This window comes from Rhipicephalus microplus, chromosome X, assembly GCF_043290135.1.
Source record: "Rhipicephalus microplus isolate Deutch F79 chromosome X, USDA_Rmic, whole genome shotgun sequence".
In the NCBI taxonomy this organism is placed as follows: Eukaryota; Metazoa; Arthropoda; class Arachnida; order Ixodida; family Ixodidae; genus Rhipicephalus; species Rhipicephalus microplus.
The window spans coordinates 402,954,187-402,979,080 of record NC_134710.1 but is presented as its reverse complement, the minus strand read 5'-3'; the positions used below and the strand labels follow the sequence as shown (position 1 = coordinate 402,979,080).

At 44.9% G+C, this 24,894-nt stretch overlaps 1 protein-coding gene and 4 non-coding genes across 5 annotated transcripts; all 5 read right to left on the bottom strand.

The window, feature by feature from the left end:
- Positions 1-332: 332 nt before the first annotated feature.
- On the bottom strand, positions 333-1,667 carry LOC142777366 (uncharacterized). Its single transcript, XM_075881699.1, has one exon. It carries the CDS (start codon positions 1,648-1,650, stop codon positions 385-387), a length of 1,266 nt encoding a protein of 421 aa, XP_075737814.1. The 5' UTR covers positions 1,651-1,667; the 3' UTR covers positions 333-384.
- An 872-nt stretch (positions 1,668-2,539) lies between these two features.
- TRNAA-CGC (transfer RNA alanine (anticodon CGC)) lies at positions 2,540-2,611 on the bottom strand. The gene has a single exon. It is a non-coding gene; the product is annotated as a tRNA-Ala (tRNA).
- A 2,637-nt stretch (positions 2,612-5,248) lies between these two features.
- Positions 5,249-5,320, bottom strand: TRNAA-CGC (transfer RNA alanine (anticodon CGC)). The gene has a single exon. It is a non-coding gene; the product is annotated as a tRNA-Ala (tRNA).
- Positions 5,321-7,627: 2,307 nt separating this feature from the next.
- Positions 7,628-7,699, bottom strand: TRNAA-CGC (transfer RNA alanine (anticodon CGC)). The gene has a single exon. It is a non-coding gene; the product is annotated as a tRNA-Ala (tRNA).
- A 10,103-nt stretch (positions 7,700-17,802) lies between these two features.
- Positions 17,803-17,874, bottom strand: TRNAA-CGC (transfer RNA alanine (anticodon CGC)). The gene has a single exon. It is a non-coding gene; the product is annotated as a tRNA-Ala (tRNA).
- Positions 17,875-24,894: the final 7,020 nt, after the last annotated feature.

Here is a 24,894-nt window from a genome sequence, read left to right as displayed (position 1 = left end):
TCTGATCTTGCCCTTCAACTTTTGTTTCCTGAATGGCAATAACATCGAGATCACGTTCAAGCATCAAACGACTTAATTGATACTGCCTTCGTCGAGCGGCAAGTCCCCTGACATTGAGTGTCGCAACTCTCAATTCTGCTTCGACGCTCATAGCCATTAGGACGTGAATGGCCGTCCCGGCCACATGGTTCTCACCTCTGATGCTCCTTTATCACCATCAGGTCCAAGGTTCGATATGGTCTGATAGGTCCCCTTTCTTTTGATCACAAAAGTAGAGCGCCGCGCACGCTTCACGCAGCACATTATGCACACTTCACCACTGCGCTCCATTTGTTGGTGCTTCCGCCGGGTCAATACTTGTGTCACTTAATCCAGACCCCCACCTTACGGGGGCTTTTGATCTGAAGGGGGCCCCGCTGAAGGCCCCTTCTGTTGATGATCTGTCAGTCGCTGATGCAATGTCTGCTGATTCGGCACTGGTTGCTGCTGCGGCGGTTGTGTCTGTTGCACCTGGGTTGGTGGGAGGTTCTCGGCTATTCGACGTTCGCTGAGGATGTTAGGTGCCGGTCTACGGCGCACGTTCATCGCCTTGGCCGGTGGTTGTTCCACTTCTTTCATTGTAGCAGCCTTCTCGCCTTCCGCGTCTTCCCTGGGCCTTTTACATGTATTTGACGTGTCCATGTTTTCCGACATTTCTTCCTGTGCTGCAAGCGCCGTTATATCTTGTGTGTTCCTCGTGGATTGCACGTCTTTTGTAGAACCCTTGTCTTTGTTAAGCGTCGTCTCAGCACCTGTGGGGCGTGGCGTAAGGGGCGTCAACTTGGGTTTCGGTTCCTCCCGACGCGCCCCTATCAGCTCTTCTGCTTCAGCCTCGTCCATGTGATGCTCGGAAAGTTCTTCGCCCCCCGCGGGCCCTGCTACACTTGCATATGTTCTCATACAGCCGCTCTCATTATGCCCAAAACGCCGACACACTGTACAACGTGGGGCTCGGCAATCCCTCCTAATATGACCTGTTCCGCGGCAACGCAGGCATAGCGGTGCTCTTCCCTCGACGACAACTAGCGTGAGGTCTCCGGCAATCCGCAACTGATGTGGGAGGTCATCCACCGTGAGGCCAGCTTTAAGCCTGATGCTCACCACTCGCGTCGAAGAGCCTTTGTCCGTGCATCCATACACGCGCCAGCGCTCTCGCACTATTTCGTTCACCTTGCCATAAGGAGCCAACGCTGCCCTCACCTCGTCGTCAGGAACGTTAAACAATAGCCAGTGTATCTTCAGCTTCGTATCCTGGTGGTTAGGGTCGATAGTGATACAGCGCTGGTTCTTCACCACAATGTCCCCAGCAGCGAGTATTCTCTTCTTGCCCTCCTCGTCCTTGAAAGTGATGGCCCAAACATGATTCATTTGGTACGCCCCCAAGGCAGCAACCTCGGGAAGCAAAGCCAAACGAATAAGAGCGTCCCTGAAATCCTCAACGCGATACGGCCGCGCCTTGATATCGGCGTGCAAAAAGACAGTATGCAGCGTTGAATCGTTTGATGGCAGTCGGGGCAAAATAATCTGATAATCCTGTGACGATTCGTCCATGTTCCTGGTACCACGACCGAGCTGGGCCGTTGATGCCGCTCCGATATCGCCGGAGCTCATGCCGCCACGTCCGTACACTACGGTGACCGGAAGTGGAATCCCTGAGCTACAACCCCGTTATGTCAGGAGCCCTTATGTATGCTATTGATGGTGCTCAAGAAATAATTTTAACAAAAAAATAATTATTACTCAAAATAAACAAAATCATCTCGTCATTGCAACGCGATAAATTTTTTGTCAACAAAGATAAAAACACATTTCTATTATAAAGGAAAAGGCACCGATGTTTTAGTAGATTATCTCGTCGCATTTCATGGTGACGTAGTAGTACAACACAAAAAAGATAGTGCAAAAGTTGAAATTGATTGATTTGTAGGCTTTCACGTCCCAAAACCACCATATGACTATGAGAGACGCTGTAGTGGAGGGCTCCGGAAATTTCGACCACCTGGGGTTCTTTAACGTGCACCCAAATCTGAGCACACGGGCGTACAACATTTCCGCCTCCATCGGAAATGCAGCCACCGCCGCCGGGAAACGAACCCGCGACCTGCGGGTCAGCAGCCGAGTTCCTTAGCCACTAGACCACCGCGGAGGGGCCACAAAAGTTCAGAGAGCTCTAGAGGCGCCACGGTTCGAACCAGGCACTTTTCAATTGCGAAGCAAGCGCTCTACCTCTGAGCTGCACCCCTGTTATGTCAGGAGCACTTATTTATGCGTTTGATGGTGCTCAACAGATTATTTTAACAACAAAATAAATTATTACTCGAAATAAACAAAATCATCCCGTCATTGCAACGTGATACAATTTTTTTCTAAACAAACAAAGAAACATATTTCTATCATAAAAGAAAAGGGCAGCAATGTTATAGTAGAATCACTCGTCGCATTTCACGGTGCCGTAGTATTACAGCACATAAAAAAGCTAGCGCTTAAGTCGAGAGCACTTTGGAGGTGCCGGGGTTTGAACCCGGGACTTCTCACATGCGAAGCAAGCGCTCTACCTCTGAGCTACAACCCCGTTATGTCTGGAGCCCTTATGTATGCTATTGATGGTGCTCAAGAAATAATTTTAACAAAAAAATAATTATTACTCAAAATAAACAAAATCATCTCGTCATTGCAACGCGATAAATTTTTTGTCAACAAAGATAAAAACACATTTCTATTATAAAGGAAAGGGCACCAATGTTTTAGTAGATTATCTCGTCGCATTTCATGGTGCCGTAGTAGTACAACACAAAAAAGATAGCGCAAAAGTTCAAATTGATTGATTTGTGTGGTTTCACGTCCCAAAACCACCATATGATTATGAGAGACGCCGTAGTGGAGGGCTACGGAAATTTCGACCACCTGGGGTTCTTTAACGTGCACCCAAATCTGAGCACACGGGCCTACAACATTTCCGCCTCCATCGGAAATTCAGCCGCGGCAGCCGGGAAAAGAACCCGCGACCTGCAGGTCAGCAGCCGAGTACCTTAGCTTTACACTAGACCACCCCGGAGGGGCCGCAAAAGCTCAGAGAGCTCTGGAGGCGCCACGGTTCGAACCAGAGACTTCTCACATGCGAAGCAAGCGCTCTACCTCTGAGCTGCACCCCTGTTATGTCAGGAGCACTTATTTATGCGTTGGATGGTGCTCAACAGATTATTTTAACAACAAAATAAATTATTACTCGAAATAAACAAAATCATCCCGTCATTGCAACGTGATACAATTTTTTTGTCAACAAAGAAGGAAAGATATTTCTATCATAAAAGAATAGGGCAGCAATGTTTTAGTAGAATCCCTCGTCGCATTTCAAGGTGCCGTAGTATTACAACACATAAAAAAGCGCTAAAGTCGAGAGCACTTTGAAGGTGCCGGGGTTCGAACCAGTGACTTCTCACTTGCGAAGCAAGCGCTCTACCTCTGAGCTACACCCCCGTTATTTCAGGAGCCCTCAAGTATGCTATTGATGGTGCTCAAGAAATAATTTTAACAAAAAAATAATTATTACTCGAAATAAACAAAATCATCTCGTCATTGCAACGCGAGAAATTTTTTGTCAACAAAGATAAAAACACATTTCTATCATAAAGGAAAGGGCACCGATGTTTTAGTAGATTATCTCGTCGCATTTCATGGTGCCGTAATAGTACAACACAAAAAAGATACTGCAAAAGTTCAAATTATTTGATTTGTAGGCTTTCACGTCCCAAAACCACCATATGACTATGAGAGACGCTGTAGTGGAGGGCTCCGGAAATTTCGACCACCTGGGGTTCTTTAACCTGCACCCAAATCTGAGCACACGGGCGTACAACATTTCCGCCTCCATCGGAAATGCAGCCACCGCCGCCGGGAAACGAACCCGCGACCTGCGGGTCAGCAGCCGAGTTCCTTAGCCACTAGACCACCGCGGAGGGGCCACAAAAGTTCAGAGAGCTCTAGAGGCGCCACGGTTCGAACCAGGCACTTTTCAATTGCGAAGCAAACGCTCTACCTCTGAGCTGCACCCTGCTATGTCAGGAGCACTTATTTATGCGTTTGAAGATGCTCAACAGATTATTTTAACAACAAAATAAATTATTACTCGAAATAAACAAAATCATCTCGTAATTGCAACATGATACAATTTTTTTGTCAACAAAGAAAGAAACATATTTCTATCATAAAAGAAAGAGCAGCAATGTTTTAGTAGAATCACTCGTCGCATTTCATGGTGCCGTAGTATTACAACACATAAAAAGATAGCGCTAAAGTCGAGAGCACTTTGGAGGTGCCGGGGTTCGAACACGGGACTTCTCACATGCGAAGCAAGCGATCTACCTCTGAGCTACACCCCTGTTATGTCAGGAGCCCTTATGTATGCTATTGATGGTGCTCAAGAAATTTTTTAACAAAAAATAATTATTACTCGAAATAAACAAAATAATCTTGTCATTACAACGCGACAAATTTTTTGTCGACAAAGCTAGAAACACATTTCTATCATAAAGGAAAGGGCACCGATGTTTTAGTATATTATCTCGTCGCATTTCTTGGTGCCGTAGTATTACAACACAAAAAAGATAGCGCAAAAGTTCAAGTTGATTGATTTGTGGGGTTTCACGTCCCGAAACCACCATATGATTATGAGAGACGCCGAAGTGGAGGGCTCCGGAAATTTCGACCCCCTGGGGTTCTTCAACGTGCACCCAAATCTGAGCACACGGGCCTACAACATTTCCGCCTCCATCGGAAATGCAGCCGCCGAAGCCGGGCAACGAACCCGCGACCTGGGGGTCAGCAGCCGAGTACCTTAGCCAATAGACCACTGCGGAGGGGCCGCGAAAGTTCAGAGAGCTCTAGAGGCACCTTGGTTCGAACCAGGCACTTCTCACTTGCGAAGCAAGCGCTCTACCTCTGAGCTGCACCGCTGCTACGTCAGGAGCACTTATTTATGCGTTTGATGGTGCTCAACAGATTATTTTAACAACAAAATAAATATTACTCGAAATAAACAAAATCATCTCGCCATTGCAACGTGATAGAATTTCTTTGTCAACAAAGAAAGAAACATATTTCTATCATAAGAGAAACGGGCAGCAATGGTATAGTAGAATCACTCGTCGCATTTCAAGGTGCCGTAGTATTACAGCACATAAAAAAGCTAGCGCTAAAGTCGAGAGCACTTTGGAGGTGCCGGGGTTTGAACCCGGGACTTCTCACATGCGAAGCAAGCGCTCTACCTCTGAGCTACAACCCCGTTATGTCAGGAGCCCTTATGTATGCTATTGATGGTGCTCAAGAAATAATTTTAACAAAAAAATAATTATTACTCAAAATAAACAAAATCATCTCGTCATTGCAACGCGATAAATTTTTTGTCAACAAAGATAAAAACACATTTCTATTATAAAGGAAAGGGCACCGATGTTTTAGTAGATTATCTTGTCGCATTTCATGGTGACGTAGTAGTACAACACAAAAAAGATAGTGCAAAAGTTGAAATTGATTGATTTGTAGGCTTTCACGTCCCAAAACCACCACATGACTATGAGAGACGCTGTAGTGGAGGGCTCCGGAAATTTCGACCACCTGGGGTTCTTTAACGTGCACTCAAATCTGAGCACACGGGCCTACAACATTTTCGCCTCCATCGTAAATGCAGCCACCGCAGCCGGGAAACGAACCCGCGACCTGCGGGTCAGCAGCCGAGTACCTTAGCCACTAGACCACCGCGGAGGGGCCGCAAAAGTTCAGAGAGCTCTAGAGGCGCCACGGTTCGAACCAGGCACTTCTCAATTGCGAAGCAAACGCTCTACCGCTGAGCTGCACCCCTGCTAAGTCAGGAGCACTTATTTATGCGTTTAAAGATGCTAAACAGATTATTTTAACAACAAAATAAATTATTACTCGAAATAAACAAAATCATCTCGTAATTGCAACATGATACAATTTTTTTGTCAACAAAGAAAGAAACATATTTCTATCATAAAAGGAAGGGCAGCAATGTTTTAGTAGAATCACTCGTCGCATTTCATGGTGCCGTAGTAATACAACACATAAAAAGATAGCGCTAAAGTCAAGAGCACTTTGGAGGTGCCGGGGTTCGAACCCGGGACTTCTCACATGCGAAGCAAGCGATCTACCTCTGAGCTACACCCCTGTTATGTAAGGAGCACTTATGTATGCTATTGATGGTGCTCAAGAAATGTTTTAACAAAAAATATTTATTACTCGAAGTAAACAAAATAATCTTGTCATTACAACGCGATAAATTTTTTGTCAGCAAAGCTAGAAACACATTTCTATCATAAAGAAAAGGGCACCGATGTTTTAGTAGATTATCTCGTCCCATTTCTTGGTGCGGTAGTTGTACAACACAAAAAAGATAGCGCAAAAGTTCAAGTTGATTGATTTGTGGGGTTTCACGTCCCAAAACCACCATATGATTATGAGAGACGCCGAAGTGGAGGGCTCCGGAAATTTCGACCCCCTGGGTTTCTTCAACGTGCACCCAAATCTGAGCACACGGGCCTACAACACTTCCGCCTCCATCGGAAATGCAGCCGCCGAAGCTGGGCAACGAACCCGCGACCTGGGGGTCAGCAGCCGAGTACCTTAGCCACTAGACCACCGCGAAGGGGCCGCGAAAGTTCAGAGAGCTCTAGAGGCACCTTGGTTCGAACCAGGCACTTCTCACTTGCGAAGCAAGCGCTCTACTTCGGAGCTGCACCGCTGCTACGTCAGGAGCACTTATTTATGCGTTTGATGGTGCTCAACAGATTATTTTAACAACAAAATAAATTATTACTCGAAATAAACAAAATCAGCTTGTCATTACAACGCGATACATTTTTTGTCAACAAAGATAGAAACACATTTCTATCATAAAGAAAAAGGCACCGATGTTTTAGTAGATTATTTCGTCGCATTTCATGGTGCCGTAGAAGTACAACACAAAAAAGATAGCGCAAAAGTTCAAATTGAGTGATTTGTGGGGTTTCACGTCCCAAAACCACCATATGATTATGAAAGACGCCGAAGTGGAGGGTTCCGGAAATTTCGACCACCTGGGGTTCTTCAACGTGCACCCAAATCTTAGCACACGGGCCTACAACATTTCCGCCTCCATCGGAATCGCAGCCGCCGAAGCCGGGCAACGAACCCGCGACCTGCGGGTCAGCAGCCGAGTACCTTAGCCACTAGACCACCGCGGAGGGGCCGTAAAATTTCAGAGAGCTCTGGAGGCGCCACGGTTCGAACCACGGACTTCTCACATGCGAAGCAAGCACTCTACCTTTTAGCTGCACCCCTGTTATGTCAGGAGCACTTATTTATGCATTTGATGGTGCTAAACAGATTATTTTAACAACAAAATAAATTATTACTCGAAATAAACAAAATCATCTCGTCATTGCAACATGATACAATTTTTTTGTCAACAAAGAAACATATTTCCATCATAAAAGAAAAGGGCAACAATGTTTTAGTAGAATCACTCATCGCATTTCATGGTGCCGTAGTATTACAACACATAAAAAAGAGAGCGCTAAAGTCGAGAGCAATTTGGAGGTGCCGGGGTTCGAACCCGGGACTTCTCACATGCGAAGCAAGCGCTCTACCTCTGAGCTACACCCCCGTTATGTCAGGAGCACTAATGTATGCTATTGATGGTGCTCAAGAAATTATTTTAACAAAAAATTAATTATTACTCGAAATAAACAAAATCATCTTGTCATTGCAACGCGATAAAGTTTTTGTCAACAAAGATAGAAACACATTTCTATCGTATAGGAAAGGGCACCGATGTTTTAGTAGATTATCTCGTCGCATTTCATGGGGCCGTAGTAGTACAACACAAAAAAGATAGCACAAATGTTCAAACTGATTGTTTTGTGGGGTTTCACGTCCCATAATCACCATATGATTATGAGAGACGCCGAAGTTGAGGGCTCCGGAAATTTCGACCACCTGGGGTTCTTTACCGTGCACCCAAATCTGAGCACACGGCCCTACAACTTTTCCGCCTCCATCGGAAATGCAGCCGTAGCAGCCAGGAAAAGAACCCGCTACCTGCGGGTCAGCAGCCGAGTACCTAAGCCACTAGACCACCTTGGAGGGGCCGCAAAAGTTCAGAGAACTCTGGAGGCGCCACGGTTCGAACCAGGGACTTCTCACATGGGAAGCAAGCGCTCTACGTCTGAGCTGCACCCCTGTTTTGTCAGGAACACTTATTTATGCGTTTGATGGTGCTCAACAGATTATTTAAACAACAAAATAATATATTACTCGAAATAAACAAAATTATCTCGTCATTGCAACGCGATAAATTTTTTGTCAACAAAGATAAAAACACATTTCTATTATAAAGGAAAGGGCACCGATGTTTTAGTAGATTATCTCGTCGCATTTCATGGTGACGTAGTAGTACAACACAAAAAAGATAGTGCAAAAGTTGAAATTGATTGATTTGTAGGCTTTCACGTCCCAAAACCACCACATGACTATGAGAGACGCTGTAGTGGAGGGCTCCGGAAATTTCGACCACCTGGGGTTCTTTAACGTGCACTCAAATCTGAGCACACGGGCCTACAACATTTTCGCCTCCATCGTAAATGCAGCCACCGCAGCCGGGAAACGAACCCGCGACCTGCGGGTCAGCAGCCGAGTACCTTAGCCACTAGACCACCGCGGAGGGGCCGCAAAAGTTCAGAGAGCTCTAGAGGCGCCACGGTTCGAACCAGGCACTTCTCAATTGCGAAGCAAACGCTCTACCGCTGAGCTGCACCCCTGCTAAGTCAGGAGCACTTATTTATGCGTTTAAAGATGCTCAACAGATTATTTTAACAACAAAATAAATTATTACTCGAAATAAACAAAATCATCTCGTAATTGCAACATGATACAATTTTTTTGTCAACAAAGAAAGAAACATATTTCTATCATAAAAGGAAGGGCAGCAATGTTTTAGTAGAATCACTCGTCGCATTTCATGGTGCCGTAGTAATACAACACATAAAAAGATAGCGCTAAAGTCATGAGCACTTTGGAGGTGCCGGGGTTCGAACCCGGGACTTCTCACATGCGAAGCAAGCGATCTACCTCTGAGCTACACCCCTGTTATGTAAGGAGCACTTATGTATGCTATTGATGGTGCTCAAGAAATGTTTTAACAAAAAATATTTATTACTCGAAGTAAACAAAATAATCTTGTCATTACAACGCGATAAATTTTTTGTCAGCAAAGCTAGAAACACATTTCTATCATAAAGAAAAGGGCACCGATGTTTTAGTAGATTATCTCGTCCCATTTCTTGGTGCGGTAGTAGTACAACACAAAAAAGATAGCGCAAAAGTTCAAGTTGATTGATTTGTGGGGTTTCACGTCCCAAAACCACCATATGATTATGAGAGACGCCGAAGTGGAGGGCTCCGGAAATTTCGACCCCCTGGGTTTCTTCAACCTGCACCCAAATCTGAGCACACGGGCCTACAACATTTCCGCCTCCATCGGAAATGCAGCCGCCGAAGCTGGGCAACGAACCCGCGACCTGGGGGTCAGCAGCCGAGTACCTTAGCCACTAGACCACCGCGAAGGGGCCGCAAAAGTTCAGAGAGCTCTAGAGGCACCTTGGTTCGAACCAGGCACTTCTCACTTGCGAAGCAAGCGCTCTACTTCGGATCTGCACCGCTGCTACGTCAGGAGCACTTATTTATGCGTTTGATGGTGCTCAAAAGATTATTTTAACAACAAAATAAGATATTACTCGAAATAAACAAAATCATCTTGTCATTACAACGCGATACATTTTTTGTCAACAAAGATAGAAACACATTTCTATCATAAAGAAAAGGGCACCGATGTTTTAGTAGAATCACTCGTCGCATTTCATGGTGCCGTAGTATTACAACACATAAAAAGATAGCGATAAAGTCGAGAGCACTTTGGAGGTGCCGGGGTTCGAACACGGGACTTCTCACATGCGAAGCAAGCGATCTACCTCTGAGCTACAACCCTGCTATGTCAGGAGCCCTTATGTATGCTATTGATGGTGCTCAAGAAATTTTTTAACAAAAAATAATTATTACTCGAAATAAACAAAATAATCTTGTAATTACAACGCGACAAATTTTTTGTCGACAAAGCTAGAAACACATTTCTATCATAAAGGAAAGGGCACCGATGTTTTAGTATATTATCTCGTCGCATTTCTTGGTGCCGTAGTATTACAACACAAAAAAGATAGCGCAAAAGTTCAAGTTGATTGATTTGTGGGGTTTCACGTCCCAAAACCACCATATGATTATGAGAGACGCCGAAGTGGAGGGCTCCGGAAAATTCGACCCCCTGGGGTTCTTCAACGTGCACCCAAATCTGAGCACACGGGCCTACAACATTTCCGCCTCCATCGGAAATGCAGCCGCCGAAGCCGGGCAACGAACCTGCGACCTGGGGGTCAGCAGCCGAGTACCTTAGCCAATAGACCACTGCGGAGGGGCCGCGAAAGTTCAGAGAGCTCTAGAGGCACCTTGGTTCGAACCAGGCACTTCTCACTTGCGAAGCAAGCGCTCTACCTCTGAGCTGCACCGCTGCTACGTCAGGAGCACTTATTTATGCGTTTGATGGTGCTCAACAGATTATTTTAACAACAAAATAAATTATTACTCGAAATAAACAAAATCATCTCGCCATTGCAACGTGATAGAATTTCTTTGTCAACAAAGAAAGAAACATATTTCTATCATAAGAGAAACGGGCAGCAATGGTATAGTAGAATCACTCGTCGCATTTCATGGTGCCGTAGTATTACAGCACATAAAAAAGCTAGCGCTAAAGTCGAGAGCACTTTGGAGGTGCCGGGGTTTGAACCCGGGACTTCTCACATGCGAAGCAAGCGCTCTTCCTCTGAGCTACAACCCCGTTATGTCAGGAGCCCTTATGTATGCTATTGATGGTGCTCAAGAAATAATTTTAACAAAAAAATAATTATTACTCGAAATAAACAAAATCATCTCGTCATTGCAACGCGATAAATTTTTTGTCAACAAAGATAAAAACACATTTCTATTATAAAGGAAAGGGCACCGATGTTTTAGTAGATTATCTCGTCGCATTTCATGGTGACGTAGTAGTACAACACAAAAAAGATAGTGCAAAAGTTGAAATTGATTGATTTGTAGGCTTTCACGTCCCAAAACCACCACATGAATATGAGAGACGCTGTAGTGGAGGGCTCCGGAAATTTCGACCACCTGGGGTTCTTTAACGTGCACTCAAATCTGAGCACACGGGCCTACAACATTTTCGCCTCCACCGTAAATGCAGCCACCGCAGCCGGGAAACGAACCCGCGACCTGCGGGTCAGCAGCCGAGTACCTTAGCCACTAGACCACCGCGGAGGGGCCGCAAAAGTTCAGAGAGCTCTAGAGGCGCCACGGTTCGAACCAGGCACTTCTCACTTGCGAAGCAAACGCTCTACCGCTGAGCTGCACCCCTGCTAAGTCAGGAGCACTTATTTATGCGTTTAAAGATGCTCAACAGATTATTTTAACAACAAAATAAATTATTACTCGAAATAAACAAAATCATCTCGTAATTGCAACATGATACAATTTTTTTGTCAACAAAGAAAGAAACATATTTCTATCATAAAAGGAAGGGCAGCAATGTTTTAGTAGAATCACTCGTCGCATTTCATGGTGCCGTAGTAATACAACACATAAAAAGATAGCGCTAAAGTCATGAGCACTTTGGAGGTGCCGGGGTTCGAACTCGGGACTTCTCACATGCGAAGCAAGCGATCTACCTCTGAGCTACACCCCTGTTATGTAAGGAGCACTTATGTATGCTATTGATGGTGCTCAAGAAATGTTTTAACAAAAAATATTTATTACTCGAAGTAAACAAAATAATCTTGTCATTACAACGCGATAAATTTTTTGTCAGCAAAGCTAGAAACGCATTTCTATCATAAAGAAAAGGGCACCGATGTTTTAGTAGATTATCTCGTCCCATTTCTTGGTGCGGTAGTAGTACAACACAAAAAAGATAGCGCAAAAGTTCAAGTTGATTGATTTGTGGGGTTTCACGTCCCAAAACCACCATATGATTATGAGAGACGCCGAAGTGGAGGGCTCCGGAAATTTCGACCCCCTGGGTTTCTTCAACGTGCACCCAAATCTGAGCACACGGGCCTACAACATTTCCGCCTCCATCGGAAATGCAGCCGCCGAAGCTGGGCAACGAACCCGCGACCTGGGGGTCAGCAGCCGAGTACCTTAGCCACTAGACCACCGCGAAGGGGCCGCGAAAGTTTAGAGAGCTCTAGAGGCACCTTGGTTCGAACCAGGCACTTCTCACTTGCGAAGCAAGCGCTCTACTTCGGATCTGCACCGCTGCTACGTCAGGAGCACTTATTTATGCGTTTGATGGTGCTCAAAAGATTATTTTAACAACAAAATAAGATATTACTCGAAATAAACAAAATCATCTTGTCATTACAACGCGATACATTTTTTGTCAACAAAGATAGAAACACATTTCTATCATAAAGAAAAGGGCACCGATGTTTTAGTAGAATCACTCGTCGCATTTCATGGTGCCGTAGTATTACAACACATAAAAAGATAGCGATAAAGTCGAGAGCACTTTGGAGGTGCCGGGGTTCGAACACGGGACTTCTCACATGCGAAGCAAGCGATCTACCTCTGAGCTACAACCCTGCTATGTCAGGAGCCCTTATGTATGCTATTGATGGTGCTCAAGAAATTTTTTAACAAAAAATAATTATTACTCGAAATAAACAAAATAATCTTGTAATTACAACGCGACAAATTTTTTGTCGACAAAGCTAGAAACACATTTCTATCATAAAGGAAAGGGCACCGATGTTTTAGTATATTATCTCGTCGCATTTCTTGGTGCCGTAGTATTACAACACAAAAAAGATAGCGCAAAAGTTCAAGTTGATTGATTTGTGGGGTTTCACGTCCCAAAACCACCATATGATTATGAGAGACGCCGAAGTGGAGGGCTCCGGAAAATTCGACCCCCTGGGGTTCTTCAACGTGCACCCAAATCTGAGCACACGGGCCTACAACATTTCCGCCTCCATCGGAAATGCAGCCGCCGAAGCCGGGCAACGAACCTGCGACCTGGGGGTCAGCAGCCGAGTACCTTAGCCAATAGACCACTGCGGAGGGGCCGCGAAAGTTCAGAGAGCTCTAGAGGCACCTTGGTTCGAACCAGGCACTTCTCACTTGCGAAGCAAGCGCTCTACCTCTGAGCTGCACCGCTGCTACGTCAGGAGCACTTATTTATGCGTTTGATGGTGCTCAACAGATTATTTTAACAACAAAATAAATTATTACTCGAAATAAACAAAATCATCTCGCCATTGCAACGTGATAGAATTTCTTTGTCAACAAAGAAAGAAACATATTTCTATCATAAGAGAAACGGGCAGCAATGGTATAGTAGAATCACTCGTCGCATTTCATGGTGCCGTAGTATTACAGCACATAAAAAAGCTAGCGCTAAAGTCGAGAGCACTTTGGAGGTGCCGGGGTTTGAAACCGGGACTTCTCACATGCGAAGCAAGCGCTCTTCCTCTGAGCTACAACCCCGTTATGTCAGGAGCCCTTATGTATGCTATTGATGGTGCTCAAGAAATAATTTTAACAAAAAAATAATTATTACTCAAAATAAACAAAATCATCTCGTCATTGCAACGCGATAAATTTTTTGTCAACAAAGATAAAAACACATTTCTATTATAAAGGAAAGGGCACCGATGTTTTAGTAGATTATCTCGTCGCATTTCATGGTGACGTAGTAGTACAACACAAAAAAGATAGTGCAAAAGTTGAAATTGATTGATTTGTAGGCTTTCACGTCCCAAAACCACCACATGAATATGAGAGACGCTGTAGTGGAGGGCTCCGGAAATTTCGACCACCTGGGGTTCTTTAACGTGCACTCAAATCTGAGCACACGGGCCTACAACATTTTCGCCTCCACCGTAAATGCAGCCACCGCAGCCGGGAAACGAACCCGCGACCTGCGGGTCAGCAGCCGAGTACCTTAGCTACTAGACCACCGCGGAGGGGCCGCAAAAGTTCAGAGAGCTCTAGAGGCGCCACGGTTCGAACCAGGCACTTCTCACTTGCGAAGCAAACGCTCTACCGCTGAGCTGCACCCCTGCTAAGTCAGGAGCACTTATTTATGCGTTTAAAGATGCTCAACAGATTATTTTAACAACAAAATAAATTATTACTCGAAATAAACAAAATCATCTCGTAATTGCAACATGATACAATTTTTTTGTCAACAAAGAAAGAAACATATTTCTATCATAAAAGGAAGGGCAGCAATGTTTTAGTAGAATCACTCGTCGCATTTCATGGTGCCGTAGTAATACAACACATAAAAAGATAGCGCTAAAGTCATGAGCACTTTGGAGGTGCCGGGGTTCGAACCCGGGACTTCTCACATGCGAAGCAAGCGATCTACCTCTGAGCTACACCCCTGTTATGTAAGGAGCACTTATGTATGCTATTGATGGTGCTCAAGAAATGTTTTAACAAAAAATATTTATTACTCGAAGTAAACAAAATAATCTTGTCATTACAACGCGATAAATTTTTTGTCAGCAAAGCTAGAAACACATTTCTATCATAAAGAGAAGGGCACCGATGTTTTAGTAGATTATCTCGTCCCATTTCTTGGTGCGGTAGTAGTACAACACAAAAAAGATAGCGCAAAAGTTCAAGTTGATTGATTTGTGGGGTTTCACGTCCCAAAACCACCATATGATTATGAGAGACGCCGAAGTGGAGGGCTCCGGAAATTTCGACCCCCTGGGTTTCTTCAACGTGCACCCAAATCTGAGCACACGGGCCTACAACATTTCCGCCTCCATCGGAAATGCAGCCGCCGAAGCTGGGCAACGAACCCGCGACCTGGGGGTCAGCAGCCGAGTACCTTAGCCACTAGACCACCGCGAAGGGGCCGCGAAAGTTCAGAGAGCTCTAGAGGCACCTTGGTTCGAACCAGGCACTTCTCACTTGCGAAGCAAGCGCTCTACTTCGGAGCTGCACCGCTGCTACGTCAGGAGCACTTATTTATGCGTTTGATGGTGCTCAAAAGATTATTTTAACAACAAAATAAGATATTACTCGAAATAAACAAAATCATCTTGTCATTACAACGCGATACATTTTTTGTCAACAAAGATAGAAACACATTTCTATCATAAAGAAAAGGGCACCGATGTTTTAGTAGAATCACTCGTCGCATTTCATGGTGCCGTAGTATTACAACACATAAAAAGATAGCGCTAAAGTCGAGAGCACTTTGGAGGTGCCGGGGTTCGAACACGGGACTTCTCACATGCGAAGCAAGCGATCTACCTCTGAGCTACAACCCTGCTATGTCAGGAGCCCTTATGTATGCTATTGATGGTGCTCAAGAAATTTTTTAACAAAAAATAATTATTACTCGAAATAAACAAAATAATCTTGTCATTACAACGCGACAAATTTTTTGTCGACAAAGCTAGAAACACATTTCTATCATAAAGGAAAGGGCACCGATGTTTTAGTATATTATCTCGTCGCATTTCTTGGTGCCGTAGTATTACAACACAAAAAAGATAGCGCAAAAGTTCAAGTTGATTGATTTGTGGGGTTTCACGTCCCAAAACCACCATATGATTATGAGAGACGCCGAAGTGGAGGGCTCCGGAAAATTCGACCCCCTGGGGTTCTTCAACGTGCACCCAAATCTGAGCACACGGGCCTACAACATTTCCGCCTCCATCGGAAATGCAGCCGCCGAAGCCGGGCAACGAACCTGCGACCTGGGGGTCAGCAGCCGAGTACCTTAGCCAATAGACCACTGCGGAGGGGCCGCGAAAGTTCAGAGAGCTCTAGAGGCACCTTGGTTCGAACCAGGCACTTCTCACTTGCGAAGCAAGCGCTCTACCTCTGAGCTGCACCGCTGCTACGTCAGGAGCACTTATTTATGCGTTTGATGGTGCTCAACAGATTATTTTAACAACAAAATAAATTATTACTCGAAATAAACAAAATCATCTCGCCATTGCAACGTGATAGAATTTCTTTGTCAACAAAGAAAGAAACATATTTCTATCATAAGAGAAACGGGCAGCAATGGTATAGTAGAATCACTCGTCGCATTTCATGGTGCCGTAGTATTACAGCACATAAAAAAGCTAGCGCTAAAGTCGAGAGCACTTTGGAGGTGCCGGGGTTTGAACCCGGGACTTCTCACATGCGAAGCAAGCGCTCTTCCTCTGAGCTACAACCCCGTTATGTCAGGAGCCCTTATGTATGCTATTGATGGTGCTGAAGAAATAATTTTAACAAAAAAATAATTATTACTCAAAATAAACAAAATCATCTCGTCATTGCAACGCGATAAATTTTTGTCAACAAAGAAAGAAACACATTTCTATCATAAAGGAAAGGGCACCGATTGTTTTAGTAGATTATCTCGTCGCATTTCGTGGTGCCGTAGTAGTACAACACAAAAAAGATAGCGCAAATGTTCAAATTGATTGATTTGTGGGGTTTCACGTCCCAAAACCACCATATATTATGAGAGACGCCGTACTGGAGGGCTCCGGAAATTTGGACCACCTGGGGTTCTTCAACGTGCACCCAAATCTGAGCACACGGGCCTACAACATTTCCGCCTCCATCGGAAATGCAGCCGCCGCAGCCGGGCAACGAAGCCGCGACCTGCGGGTCAGCAGCCGAGTACCTTAGCCACTAGACCACCGTGGAGGGGCCGAAAAATTTCAGAGAGCTCTGGAGGCGCCACGGATTGAACCAGGGATTTCTCACATGCGAAGCAAGCGCTCTACCTCTGAGCTGCACCCCTGTTATGTAAGGAGCACTTATTTATGCGTTTGATGGTGCTCAACAGATTATTTTAACAACAAAATAAGTTATTACTCGAAATAAACAAAATCAACTCGTCATTGCAACGTGATACAATTTTTTTGTCAACAAAGAAAGAAACATATTTCTATCATAAAGGAAAGGGCAACGATGTTTTAGTAGATTATCTCGTCGCATTTCATGGTGCCGTAGTTGTACAACACAAAAAAGATAGCGCAAAAGTTCAAATTGATTGATTTGTTGGGTTTCACGTCTCAAAACCACCATATGATTATGAGAGACGCCGTAGCGGAGGGTTCCAGAAATTTCGACCACCTGGGGTTCTTTAACGTGCTCCAAATACTGAGCACACGGGCCTACAACATTTCCGCCTCCTTCGGAAATGCACCCGCCGCAGCCGGTAAACGAACCCGCGACGTGCGGGTCAGCAGCCGAGTACCTTAGCCACTAGACCACCGCGGAGAGCCGCAAAAGTTCAGAGAGCTCTGGAGGCACCACGGTTCGAACCAGGGACTTCTCACATGCTAAGCAAGCGCTATACCTCTGAGCTGCACCCCTGTTAAGTCAGGAGCGCTTATTTATGCGTTTGATGGTGCTCAACAGATTATTTTAACAACAAAATAAATTATTACTCGAATTAAACAAAATCATCTCGTCATTGCAAAGTGATACAATTTTTTTTGTCAACAAAGAAAGAAACATATTTCTATCATAAAAGAAAATTGCACCGATGTTTTAGTGGATTAACTCGTCGCATTTCATGGTGCCGCAGTATTACAACTTATAAAAAAGATAGCGCTAAAGTCGAGAGCACTTTGGAGGTGCCGGGGTTTGAACCCGGGAATTCTCACATGCGAAGCAAGCGCTCTACCTCTGAGCTACACCCCCGTTATTTCAGGAGCACTAATGTATGCTATTGATGGTGCTCAAGAAATTATTTTAACAAAAAAATAATTATAACTTGAAATAAACAAAATCATATCGTCATTGCAAAGCGATAAATTATTTGTCAACAAAGATAGAAACACATTTGTATCATAAAGGAAAGGGCACCGATGTTTTAGTAGATTACCTCGTCGCATTTCATGGTGCTGTAGTAGTACAACACAAAAAAGATGGCGCAAAAGTTCAAATTGATTGATTTGTGGGGTTTCACGTCCCAAAACCACCATATGATTATGAGAGACGCCGTAGTGGAGGGCTCCGGAAATATCGACCACCTGGGGTTCTTTAACGTGCACGAATTACTGAGCACACGGGCCTACAACATTTCCGCCTCCTTCGGAAATGCAGACGCCGATGCCGGGAAACGAACCCGCGACGTGCGGGTCAGCAGCCGAGTACCTTAGCCACTAGACCACCGCGGAGGGGCCGCAAAAGTTCAGAGAGCTCTGGAGGCGCCACGGTTCGAACCAGGGACTTCACACATGCGAAGCAAGCGCTCTACCTCTGAGCTGCATCCCTGTTATGTAGGGAGCACTTATTTATGCGTTTGATGGTGCTCAACAGATTATTTTAACAACAAAATAAATTATTACTCGAAATGAACAAAATAATCTCGTCATTGCAACATGATACAATTTTTTTGTCAACAAAGAATGAAACATATTTCTATCATAAAAGAAAGGGCACCGATGTTTTAGTGGATTATCTCGTCGCATTTCATGGTGCCGTAGTAGTACAACACAAAAAAGATAGCGCAAAAGTTCAAATTGATTGATTTGTGGGGTTTCACGTCCCAAAACCACCATATGATTATGAGAGACGCCGTAGTGGAGGGCTCCGGAAATTCAGACCACCTGGGGTTCTTTAACGTGCACCAAATACTGAGCACACGGGCCTACAACATTTCCGCCTCCTTCGGAAATGCAGCCGCCGCAGCCGGGAAACGAACCCGCGAAGTGCGGGTCAGCCGCCGAGTACTTTAGCCACTAGACCACCGCGGAGGGGCCGCAAAAGTTCAGAGAGCCCTGTAGGCGCCACGGTTCGAACCAGGAACTTCTCACATGCTAAGCAAGCGCTATACCTCTGAGCTGCACCCCTGTTATGTCAGGAGCAGTTATTTATGCGTTTGATGGTGCTCAACAGATTATTTTAACCACAAAAATAATTATTACTCGAAATAAACAAAATAATCTCGTCATTGCAACGTGATACAATATTTTTGTCAACAAAGAAAGAAACTTATTTCTATCATAAAAGAAAGGGCACCGATGTTTTAGTGGATTATCTCGTCGCATTTCATGGTGCCGTAGTAGTACAACACAAAAAAGATAGCGCAAAAGTTCCACTTGATTGATTTGTGGGGTTTCACGTCCCAAAACCACCATATGATTATGAGAGACGCCGTAGTGGAGGGCTCCGGAAATATCGACCACCTGGGGTTCTTTAACGTGCACGAATTACTGAGCACACGGGCCTACAACATTTCCGCCTCCTTCGGAAATGCAGACGCCGCAGCCGGCAAATGAACCCGCGACGTGCGGGTCAGCAGCCGAGTACCTAAGCCACTAAACCACCGCGGAGGGGCCGCAAAATTTCAGAGAGCTCTGGAGGTGCCACGGTTCGAACCCGGGACTTCTCCCATGCGAAGCAAGCGCTCTACCTCAGAGCTACACCCCCCTTGTGTCAGGAGCACTTATGTATGCTATTGATGGTGCTCAAGAACTTATTTTTACAAAAAAAGTAATTATTACTCGAAATAAACAAAATCATCTCGTCATTGCAACGTGATACAATTTTTTTGTCAACAAAGAAAGAAACATATTTCTATCATAAAGGAAAGGGCAACGACGTTTTAGTAGATTATCTCGTCGCATTTCATGGTGCCGTAGTAGTACAACACAAAAAAGATAGCGCAAAAGTTCAAATTGATTGATTTGTTGGGTTTCACGTCCCAAAACCACCATATGATTATGAGAGACGCCGGAGTGGAGGGCTCCAAAAATTTCGACCACCTAGGGTTCTTCAACGTGCACCCAAATCTGAGCACACGGGCCTACAACATTTCATCGTAAATGCAGCCGCCACAGCCGGGAAACGAACCCGCGACCTGCGGGTCAGCAGCCGAGTACCTTAGCCACTAGACAACCGAGGAGGGGCCGCAAAATTTCAGAGAGCTCTGCAGGCGCCACGGTTCGAACCAGGGACTTCTCACATGCGAAGCAAGCACTCTACCTCTGAGCTGCACCCCTGGTATGTCAGGAGCACTTATTTATGCGTTTGATGGTGCTCAACAGAATTTAACAACAAAATAAATTATTACTCGAAATGAACAAAATAATCTCGTCATTGCAACGTGATACAATTTTTTTGTCAACAAAGAAAGAAACATATTTCTATCATAAAAGAAAGGGCACCGATGTTTTAGTGGATTATCTCGTCGCATTTCATGGTGCCGTAGTAGTACAACACAAAAAAGATAGCGCAAAAGTTCAAATTGATTGATTTGTGGGGTTTCACGTCTCAAAACCACCATATGATTATGAGAGACGCCGTAGTGGAGGGCTCCGGAAATTTCGACCACCTGCGGTTCTTTAACGTGCACCCAAATCTGAGCACACGGGCCTACAACATTTCCGCCTCCATCGGAAATGCAGCCGCCGAAGCCGGGAAACGAACCCGCGACTTGCGGGTCAGCAGTCGAGTACCTTCGCCACTAGACCACCGCAGAGGGGCCGAAAAGTTCAGAGAGCTCTGGAGGCGCCACGGTTCGAACCAGCGACTTCTCACATGCGAAGCATCGCTCTACCTCTGAGCTGCACACCTGTTATGTCAGGAGCACTTATTTATGCATTTGATGGTGCTCAACAGGTTATTTTAACAACAAAATTAATTATTACTCGAAATAAACAAAATCCTCTCGTCGTTGCAACGTGATACAATTTTTTGTCAACAAAGAAAGAAACCTATTTCTATCATAAAAGAAAAGGGCAGCAATGTTTTAGTGGAATCACTCGTCGCATTTCATGTGCCGTAGTATTACAACACATAAAAAAGATAGCGCTAAAGTCGAGAGCACTTTGGAGGTGTCGGGGTTCGAACCCAGAACTTCTCACATGCAAAGCAAGCGCTCTACCTCTGATGAGCTACACCCATGTTATGTCAGGAGCACTTATGTATGCTATTGATGGTGCTCAACAGATTATTTTAACAACAAAATAAATTATTACTCGAAATGAACAAAATATTCTTGTCATTGCAACGTGATACAATTTTTTTGTCAACAAAGAAAGAAACATATTTCTATCTTAAAAGAAAGGGCACCGATGTTTTAGTGGTTTATCTCGTCGCATTTCATGGTGCCGTAGTAGTACAACACAAAAAAGATAGTGCAAAAGTTCAAATTGATTGATTTGTGGGGTTTCACGTCCCAAAACCACCATATGATTATGACAGACGCCGTCGTGGAGGGCTCCGGAAATTTAGACCACCTGGGGTTCTTTAACGTACACCAAATACTGAGCACACGGGCCTACAAAATTTCCGCCTCCTTCGGAAATGCAGCCGCCACAGCCGGGAAGCGAACCCGCGACCTGCGGGTCAGCAGCCGAGTACCTTAGCCACTAGACAACCGAGGAGGGGCCGCAAAATTTGAGAGAGCTCTGGAGGCGCCACTGTTCGAACCAGGGACTTCTCACATGCGAAGCAAAACTCTACCTCTGAGCTGCACCCCTGGTATGTAGGGAGCACTTATTTATGCGTTTGATGGTGCTCAACAGATTATTTTAACAACAAAATAAATTATTACTCGAAATGAACAAAATATTCTTGTCATTGCAACGTGATACATTTTTTTTGTCAACAAAGAAAGAAACATATTTCTATCCTAAAAGAAAGGGCACCGATGTTTTAGTAGATTACCTCGTCGCATTTCATGGTGCTGTAGTAGTACAACACAAAAAAGATGGCGCAAAAGTTCAAATTGATTGATTTGTGGGGTTTCACGTCCCAAAACCACCATATGATTATGAGAGACGCCGTAGTGGAGGGCTCCGGAAATATCGACCACCTGGGGTTCTTTAACGTGCACGAATTACTGAGCACACGGGCCTACAACATTTCCGCCTCCTTCGGAAATGCAGACGCCGCAGCCGGGAAACGAACCCGCGACGTGCGGGTCAGCAGCCGAGTACCTTAGCCACTAGACCACCGCGGAGGGGCCGCAAAAGTTCAGAGAGCTCTGGAGGCGCCACGGTTCGAACCAGGGACTTCACACATGCGAAGCAAGCGCTCTACCTCTGAGCTGCATCCCTGTTATGTAGGGAGCACTTATTTATGCGTTTGATGGTGCTCAACAGATTATTGTAACAACAAAATAAATTATTACTCGAAATGAACAAAATAATCTCGTCATTGCAACATGATACAATTTTTTTGTCAACAAAGAATGAAACATATTTCTATCATAAAAGAAAGGGCACCGATGTTTTAGTGGATTATCTCGTCGCATTTCATGGTGCCGTAGTAGTACAACACAAAAATGATAGCGCAAAAGTTCAAATTGATTGATTTGTGGGGTTTCACGTCCCAAAACCACCATATGATTATGAGAGACGCCGTAGTGGAGGGCTCCGGAAATTTCGACCACCTGGGGTTCTTTAACGTGCACGAAATACTGAGCACACGGGCCTACAACATTTCCGCCTCCTTCGGAAATGCAGCCGCCACAGCCGGGAAACGAACCCGCGACGTGCGGGTCAGCAGCCGAGTACCTTAGCCACTAGACCACCGCGGAGGGGCCGCAAAAGTTCAGAAAGCTCTGGAGGCGCCACGGTTCGAACCAGGGACTTCTCACATGCGAAGCAAGCGCTCTACCTCTGAGCTGCACCCCTGTTATGTAGGGAGCACTTATTTATGCGTTTGATGGTGCTCAACAGATTATTTTAACAACAAAATAAATTATTACTCGAAATGAACAAAATAATCTCGTCATTGCAACGTGATGCAATTTTTTTTTCAACAAAGAAAGAAACATATTTCTTTCATAAAAGAAAGCGCACCGATGTTTTAGTGGATTATCTCGTCGCATTTCATGGTGCCGTAGTAGTACAACACAAAAAAGATGGCGCAAAAGTTCAAATTGATTGATTTGTGGGGTTTCACGTCCCAAAACCACCATATGATTATGAGAGATGCCATAGTGGAGGGCTCCGGAAATTCAGACCACCTGGGGTTCTTTAACGTGCACCAAATACTGAGCACACGGGCCTACAACATTTCCGCCTCCTTCGGAAATGCAGCCGCCGCAGCCGGGAAACGAACCCGCGAAGTGCGGGTCAGCAGCCGAGTACCTTAGCCACTAGACCACCGCGGAGGGGACGCAAAAGTTCAGAGAGCCCTGTAGGCGCCACGGTTCGAACCAGGAACTTCTCACATGCTAAGCAAGCGCTATACCTCTGAGCTGCACCCCTGTTATGTCAGGAGCAGTTATTTATGCGTTTGATGGTGCTCAACAGATTATTTTAACCACAAAAATAATTATTACTCGAAATAAACAAAATAATCTCGTCATTGCAACGTGATACAATATTTTTGTCAACAAAGAAAGAAACTTATTTCTATCATAAAAGAAAGGGCACCGATGTTTTAGTGGATTATCTCGTCGCATTTCATGGTGCCGTAGTAGTACAACACAAAAAAGATAGCGCAAAAGTTCCAATTGATTGATTTGTGGGGTTTCACGTCCCAAAACCACCATATGATTATGAGAGATGCCGTAGTGGAGGGCTCCGGAAATATCGACCACCTGGGGTTCTTTAACGTGCACGAATTACTGAGCACACGGGCCTACAACATTTCCGCCTCCTTCGGAAATGCAGACGCCGCAGCCGGCAAATGAACCCGCGACGTGCGGGTCAGCAGCCGAGTACCTAAGCCACTAAACCACCGCGGAGGGGCCGCAAAATTTCAGTGAGCTCTGGAGGTGCCACGGTTCGAACCCGGGACTTCTCCCATGCGAAGCAAGCGCTCTACCTCAGAGCTACACCCCCCTTGTGTCAGGAGCACTTATTTATGCGTTTGATGGTGCTCAAGAACTTATTTTTACAAAAAAATTAATTATTACTCGAAATAAGCAAAATCATCTCGTCATTGCAACGTGATACAATTTTTTTGTCAACAAAGAAAGAAACATATTTCTATCATAAAGGAAAGGGCAACGACGTTTTAGTAGATTATCTCGTCGCATTTCATGGTGCCGTAGTAGTACAACACAAAAAAGATAGCGCAAAAGTTCAAATTGATTGATTTGTTGGGTTTCACGTCCCAAAACCACCATATGATTATGAGAGACGCCGGAGTGGAGGGCTCCAAAAATTTCGACCACCTAGGGTTCTTCAACGTGCACCCAAATCTGAGCACACGGGCCTACAACATTTCATCGGAAATGCAGCCGCCACAGCCGGGAAACGAACCCGCGACCTGCGGGTCAGCAGCCGAGTACCTTAGCCACTAGACAACCGAGGAGGGGCCGCAAAATTTCAGAGAGCTCTGGAGGCGCCACGTTTCGAACCAGGGACTTCTCACATGCGAAGCAAGCACTCTACCTCTGAGCTGCACCCCTGGTATGTAGGGAGCACTTATTTATGCGTTTGATGGTGCTCAACAGAATTTAACAACAACATAAATTATTACTCGAAATGAACAAAATAATCTCGTCATTGCAACGTGATACAATTTTTTTGTCAACAAAGAAAGAAACATATTTCTATCATAAAAGAAAGGGCACCGATGTTTTAGTGGATTATCTCGTCGCATTTCATGGTGCCGTAGTAGTACAACACAAAAAAGATAGCGCAAAAGTTCAAATTGATTGATTTGTGGGGTTTCACGTATCAAAACCACCATATGATTATGAGAGACGCCGTAGTGGAGGGCTCCGGAAATTTCGACCACCTGGGGTTCTTT